The sequence below is a fragment of the Oncorhynchus nerka genome, linkage group LG5 (genome assembly GCF_034236695.1).
Source record: "Oncorhynchus nerka isolate Pitt River linkage group LG5, Oner_Uvic_2.0, whole genome shotgun sequence".
Taxonomy (NCBI): domain Eukaryota; kingdom Metazoa; phylum Chordata; class Actinopteri; order Salmoniformes; family Salmonidae; genus Oncorhynchus; species Oncorhynchus nerka.
Window position 1 is genome coordinate 15650096 of NC_088400.1, and position 7723 is coordinate 15657818.

The following is a 7723-nucleotide window of genomic DNA, read 5'->3' on the forward strand; positions in this document are numbered from 1 at the left end:
TAGCCATATCCACTCATTTGAAGGCATGTCCACATACTTTTGTATATATAGTGTAGCAGCTAACTGACAGCTGCCTGAAACAGCCAGCTAACGTTAGCTGGTTATTCATTTCAAGTGATGATCATTTACCTGGTCCGTTTTGCAAGCGAGCGATTTATCCGTTAAAATGCATGTCTTTAATTTGTCAAATTCCCCACTGAAGGCTAAATTACAGACTTCCACATTTGAAACAGTCTGCTCCATTACGAACGATAGCTAGCTCAACTCACTATGCGGCAAATTGAACTGAAATAAACAGCAACATGCCTCAGGGAATTACCTAGGTTCTATTTCCGGGTTAAGTGCGGTTAAATGGAGGTTTCATAATAAACGCCCCCAGCAGAATGGTGGGAATTTTGCTCCAGGATTGGTGGAGGGACCGGAAAAGCTGCGCTTTGGAAAGTGTTTTAAAAAATTATGGGAATGACTGGAATTCCAGTGTTGGTGGAAGGAAACGTCACAGTTGTATCAAGTAAAGAAAAAGCAAATGTCCTAGGTGGTGTGTTTGAAGCTGTTCATAGATGTGAGCACCTGGGTGATGAGAGTAAGAGGAGACGTGGGGAGAAGTTAAACGAGCATGGATATGTATTAAAGAGAGAGGGGGAGTCAGGAGATGCTATGGATGCAAAGTTCTCTATGTTTGAGATGACAATGGTGTTAGAGGGCTGCAGGTGGACTGCTCCTGGAGAAGATAGGGTGTTATGTGATGTTTAAGCATGCCATGGACAGTATGTTGGACGCATTATTAGGGTTGTATAATAGGGTGTGGAAGACTGGGTTGATACCTGCTGGGTGGAAACATGCGGTGGTGTTGCCGTTTGTAAAACCAACCCTTGGGGCTGTCAGTTATAAGGCCTATTGCACTGACGTCCAACATGTTAATTTGGAAAATTTGATAGTGAGTGGGATGATGTATCTCTTGGAAGTCAGGGGTTTGATGAGTGTAGCACCGAGTGGGTTCAGGAGAGGGTGGTCTGCCATGGATTCCCTGGTTACAGTTAGTGCAGAGATAGCCAAGGGCCTGACAATAAAAGAGGATGACTATTGTGTATTTTGACATGTGGAATGAAGGGTTGTTGATCAAGTTGAGTGCATTGTGCTTTGGGGGACGTCTGTGTAACTGGATCATGGACTTCCTGTTCGATCGAGTCATGCGGGTGGGTTCAGAATTGTCAATGAGGTTTGAAGTGGACAATGGTCCTCTTCAGGGAAGTGTGGTTTGTCTGGTGTTGTTCACCCTGATGATAGATTACATATTTAAGGAGGTGGGACAGGGAATGGGTGTGGCCTTGCATGCCGATGATACAATGCAAGAGAAATGGGAATTTGAAATATGTGATGAGGAAGATGCAAGAAGCTGTGCGAGTTGTGGAAGATTGGTCTTTAACATGGGGGTTTAGCATGTCTGTGGCCAAGTCCTGCTTTATGGTGTATTCTAGGAGGAAGGTTAAAGCTGTTAGGCTACACATGTGGTCAGGACATGCACTACCGGTCAAATGTTTGGACACACCTACTCATTCAAGGGTTTTTCTTTATTTGTACTATTTTCTACATTGTAGAATAATAGTGAAGACATCAACACTATGAAATAACACATATGGAATCATGAGGTAACCAAATAAGTGTTAAACAAATCAGAATATATTTTATATTTGAGATTCTTCAAATAGCCACCCATTGCTGTCATCAAGCTGTCATCAAGGCAAAGGGTGACTATATTTGAATTAGTTTGACACTTTTTTTGTTTACTACATCATTCCATATGTGTTATTTCATAATTATGATGTCTTCACCATTATTCTACATTGTAGAAGCTAGTAAAAATAAAGAAAACCCTTGAATGAGTAGGTGTTCTAAAACTTTTGACCGGTAGTGTAGGTAGGGTGTGTTGGTAGTTTAAGTATTTAAATATGTGGTTTGATGAGAGGCTTATGTGGAGGAGACATGTTGAGCATATTGAAATGACGTTTTGGAAGTTGTTGAACCTCAAATTTTTAGATCATTAGAGAAATGAGTTCTCATTTACAACTGCGACCTGGTTATGATCGGGGGTTGGATAGTTTCGCGCGAATGCTACCATCAATCCACAGTTTCTAGTTGGGGAATGTTTTAATAGTTGCTGTGGGTATGACATCGCCGATGCACTTGCTAATGAACTTGCTCACCGAATCAGCGTATTCGTCAATGTTGTTGTTTGACGCAATGCGGAACATATCCCAATCCACGTGATTGAAGCAATCTTGAAGCGTGGAATCAGATTGGTCGGACCAGCATTGAACAGACCTGAGAGCGGGAGCTTCCTGTTTTAGTTTCTGTCTGTAGGCTGGAAGCAACTAAATGGAGTCGTGGTCAGCTTTTCCGAAAGGAGGGCGGGGGAGGGCTTTATATGCGTCCGGAAGTTAGAATAACAATGATCCAGAGTTTTACCAGCCCTGGTAGCACAATCGATATGCTGATAGAATTTAGGGAGTCTTGTTTTCAGATTAGCCTTTTTAAAATCCCCAGCTACAATGAATGCAGCCTCAGGATATGTGGTTTCCAGTTTACATAGAGTCCAATAAAGTTAGTTTAGGACCGTCGATGTGCCTGCTTGGGGGGAATATGTGCGGCTGTGATTATAATCGAAGAGAATTCCTCTTGGTAGATAATGCTGTCGACATTTGATTGTGAGGAATTCTAAGTCAGGTGAACAGAAGGACTTGAGTTCCTGTATGTTGTTATGATCACACCACGTCTCGTTAATCATAAGGCATACCCCCTGCCGCCCCTCTTCTTCCCAGAAAGATGTTTGTTTCTGTCGGCGCGATGCGTGAAGAAACCAGCTGGCTTTACCGACACCAATAGCGTGTCTCGAGTGAGCCATGTTTCCGTGAAGCAAAGAACGTTAGTCTCTGATGTCTCTCTGGAATGCTACCCTTGCTCGGATTTCATCAACCTTGTTGTCAAGAGACTGGGCATTGGCGAGTAGTATGCTCGGGAGCAGTGTGCGATGTGCCCGTCTCCGGAGCCTGACCAGAAGACCGCTTCATCTGCCCCTTTTACAGCGTCATTGTATTGGATCGCCAGCTGGGATCCGATCCACTGTCCTGGGTGGTGGGCAAAACACAGGATCCGCTTCGGGAAAGTCGTATTCCTGGTCGTAATGATGGTGAGTTGACGTTGCTCTTATATCCAAGCAACACTCTCCTCAACAACGCCGGATTCCTGCCGTAATCCCTGGACCACTACTTCTGATCTTCACAGCTAGCTTTCACCCAGTACCGAAGCTATCCCTGAGGCCCACCTCCCGGCCTACTCAGCTGTTCACCCGAACCCCACTCATACACGGCTAGAGCCCAATACTCCACCGGATCCTTGCTGTAAACTCTGGACCTTGGCTAACGCCACTGCCACGAAGCTAGCACCAGCTAGCAAACTAAATTCTACAATACCTCTTTCGCCATCTGGCTTGGATTCTCTGTCGACACGGCCCCCCGCCACACCACCACGACTGGTCTGCCGACAAATACTCCATCCGCTGTGCCTTCAACCGGCCTCCGTCTGAGCAGACCCCCCCTACCACCCCCGGGCTACTAACTTTAAACACTGTGTCGACCGCGTGCTAGCGTAGTGGCGGCTTCCCTGTTCCATCTACTGCTGCCTCCTGGACACTATGATCACTTCGCTACATAGCTGATGCCTGCTGGACTGTCCATTAATCACGGTTCTCCATTCTGTTTATTTATGTTTTATCTGTCGGCCCCCGCCGCAAACTCAGGCTCTGTGTGTAGTTAATCCGACCCTCTCTGCCTAGTTATCGCCACTTTACCTGCTGTTGTTGTGTTAGCTGACTAGCTGTTGTTGTTTTAGCAAGCTCTCCCAATCAAGACCTGCGATTACTTTATGCCTTGCTGTATGTCTCTCTCAAATATCAACATGCCTTGTATACTGTTGTTCAGGTTAGTTATCATTGTTTTAGTTTACAATGGAGCCCCTAGTTCCACTCCTCACACCTCTGATACCTCCTTTGTCCCACCTCCCACACATGCGGTGACCTCACCCATTATAACCAGCATGTCCAGAGATACAACCTCTCTTATCATCACCCAGTGCCTGGGCTTACCTCCGCTGTACCCGCACCCCACCATACCCCTGTCTGCACATTATGCCCTGAATATATTCTACCACGCTCATAAATCTGCTCCTTTTATTCCTTGTCCCCAACGCTCTAGGCAACCAGTTTTGATAGCCTTTAGCTGCACCCTCATCCTACTCCTCCTCTGTTCCTCGGGTGATGTGGAGGTAAACCCAGGCCCTGCATGTCCCCAGGCACCCTCATTTGTTGACTTCTGTAATCGAAAAAGCCTTGGTTTCATGCATGTCAACTTCAGAAGCCTCCTCCCTAAGTTTGTTTTACTCACTGCTTTAGCACACTCTGCCAACCCTGATGTCCTTGCCGTGTCTGAATCCTGGCTTAGGAAGGCCACCAAAAATTCTGAGATTTCCATACCCAACTATAACACTTGCCCTTACGCTCCCTAAAACACTTCTGCGAGCAGGCCTTTCTAATCGACCTGGCCCGGGTATCCTGGAAGGATATTGACCTCATCCCGTCAGTTGAGGATGCCTGGTCATTCTTTAAAAGTAACTTTCTCACCATCTTAGACAAGCATGCTCCGTTCAAAAAATGTAGAACTAAGAACAGATATAGCCCTTGGTTCACTCCAGACCTGACTGCCCCTGACCAGCACAAAGGCTGGACAATCTGGACCCTCTATTTCTGAAACTGTCCGCCGCCATTGTCACAACCCCTATTACCAGCCTGTTCAACCCCTATTACCAGCCTGTTCAACCCCTATTACCAGCCTGTTCAACCCCTATTACCAGCCTGTTCAACCCCTATTACCAGCCTGTTCAACCACTCCTTCGTATCATCTGAGATCCCCAAGGATTGGAAAGCTGCCGCGGTCATCCCCCTCTTCAAAGGGGGAGACACCCTGGACCCAAACTGTTACAGACCTATATCCATCCTGCCCTGCCTATCTAAGGTCTTCGAAAGCCAAGTCAGCAAACAGATCACTGACCATCTCGAATCCCACCGTACCTTCTCCGCTGTGCAATCCGGTTTCCGAGCCGGTCACCTCAGCCACGCTCAAGGTACAAAAACGATATCATAACCGCCATCGATAAAAGACAGTACTGTGCAGCCGTCTACATCGGCCTGGCCAAGGCTTTCGACTCTGTCAATCACCATATTCTTATCGGCAGACTCAGTAGCCTCGGTTCTTCTAATGACTGCCTTGCCTGGTTCACCAACTACTTTGCAGACAGAGTTCAGTGTGTCAAATCGGAGGGCATGTTGTCCGGTCCTCTGACAGTCTCTATGGGGGTACCACAGGGTTCAATTCTCGGGCCGACTCTTTTCTCTGTATATATCAATGATGTTGCTCTTGCTGCGGGCGATTCCCTGATCCACCTCTACGCAGACGACACCATTCTGTATACTTCTGGCCCTTCCTTGGACACTGTGCTATCTAACCTCCAAACGAGCTTCAATGCCATACAACACTCCTTCCGTGGCCTCCAACTGCTCTTAAACGCTAGTAAAACCAAATGCATGCTTTTCAACCATTCGCTGCCTGCACCCGCACGCCCGACTAGCATCACCACCCTGGATGGTTCCGACCTAGAATATGTGGACATCTATAAGTACCTAGGTGTCTGGCTAGACTGCAAACTCTCCTTCCATATCAAACATCTCCAATCCAAAATCAAATCTAGAGTCTGCTTTCTATTTCACAACAAAGCCTCCTTCACTCATGCCGCAAACTTACCCTAGTAAAACTGACTATCCTACCGATCCTCGACTTTGGCGATGTCATCTACAAAATAGCTTCCAATACTCTACTCAGCAAACTGGATGCAGTTTATCACAGTGCCATCCGTTTTGTTACTAAAGCACCTTATACCACCCACCACTGCGAGCTAGTCGGCTGGCCCTCGCCAGACACCCTGGCCCTCGCTACATGTTCGTCGCCAGACCCACTGGCTCCAGGTCATCTACAAGTCTATGCTAGGTATAGCTCAGCCTTATCTCAGTTCACTGGTCACGATGGCAACACCCACCCGTAGCACGCGCTCCAGCAGGTGTATCTCACTGATCATCCCTAAAGCCAAAACCTAATTTCCTTCCAGTTCTCTGCTGCCTGCGACTGGAAAGAATTGCAAAAATCTCTGATGTTGGAGACTTTTTATCTCCCTCACCAACTTTAAACATCAACTATCTGAGCAGCTAACCGATCGCTGCAGCTGTACATAGTCCATCGGTATATAGCCCACCCAATTTACCTACCTCATCCCCATACTGTTTTTACTTTTTTTTTATTTTTTTTATATTTACTTTTCTGCTCTTTTGCACACCAGTATCTCTACCTGCACATGTTCATCTGATCATTTATCACTGCAGTGTTAATCTGCTAAATTGTAATTATTCACTCCTATGGCCTATTTATTGCCTACCTCCTCATGCCTTTTGCACACAATGTATATAGATTTTGTTTTCTCTCTACTATGTTGTTGACTTGTTTATTGTTTACTCCATGTGTAACTCTGTGTTGTTGTCTGTTCACACTGCTATGCTTTATCTTGGCCAGGTCGCAGTTGCAAATGATAACTTGTTCTCAACTAGCCTACCTGGTTAAATAAAGGTGAAATAAAAAATATCCAGTAGTTCCTCCCGACTTTATGTAATAAAACCTAAGATTACCTGGGGTACCAATGTAATAAATGACACAAAACGAAATACTGCATAGTGTCCTAGGAACGGGAAGCGAGGCTGCCTTCTCTGTCGGCGCCGGAAGTTATATGAACATGTTTTAAGGTAGAAATGTGTAGACCCATATTAAGTATAAATAATCACACAATAGAGAAACAGAATGTGATCTTGCATGATCAGGATGGTTAAACGAGGCCAACACCACTTTCCCCTCCTTGTGTTCCCATACAGAACAGGCAACCCAGGGCCAGACCATGCTGTTGGTGGTGAAAGCAGGACAGGTGAAGTTTGATGGACAGAAGCAGCGTTACTTCAATCAGAACTTCCTCCTCACAGCCCAGGCCTCCCCCACCAGTGACCAGCCTGTCTGGAAGATCGCCAGTGACTGTTTCTGCTTCCAGGACTGGAGTAGCTGAGGCCTACTTTTATCTTCTTTCAGGGTCGTATTCATTAGGGCACACAATGGCAACGGGATACGAAACAAGCGCTTTATTTTACCAACAAGCAAGTTTGTTAAGAACAAATTCTTATTTACAAGGACAGCCTACACCGGCCAAACCCAGACGACACTAAGCCAATTGTGCGCTGCCCTATGGGACTCCCAATCCCGGCCATTTGTCATACAGCCTGGATTTGAATCAGGGTGTTTGTAGTGACTCCTCTGGCACTGAGATGCAGTGTCTTAGACTGCTGCGCCACTTTGGAGCCCAATAATAACACAATAGACAAGTTGGACAAGTTTCAGTCTGTTTGGTACCTAATGAGTACAACCCTGCTTTAAGATGTTTGGTCTTTTTTTATACCACGATCTACCAGTCTTATAATAGTTGGTAAATATGCCCTTTCTTTGAAGTTACACTGTGTATGTTAATGAAGGTACTGTGTACCTAAAGTCTTTTGTAATAAAATAAACACAACAAAGTAGTCAGA

General features: G+C 45.8%; 1 protein-coding gene across 1 annotated transcript; it reads left to right on the top strand.

Moving 5' to 3' along the window:
* The first annotated feature begins 1076 nt into the window (after positions 1-1076).
* Positions 1077-7209, top strand: LOC135571674 (NTF2-related export protein 2-like). The gene is made up of 2 exons (XM_065018169.1): positions 1077-1251; positions 7025-7209. Exons 1-2 carry the CDS (start codon positions 1077-1079, stop codon positions 7207-7209), a joined length of 360 nt encoding a protein of 119 aa, XP_064874241.1.
* Positions 7210-7723: the final 514 nt, after the last annotated feature.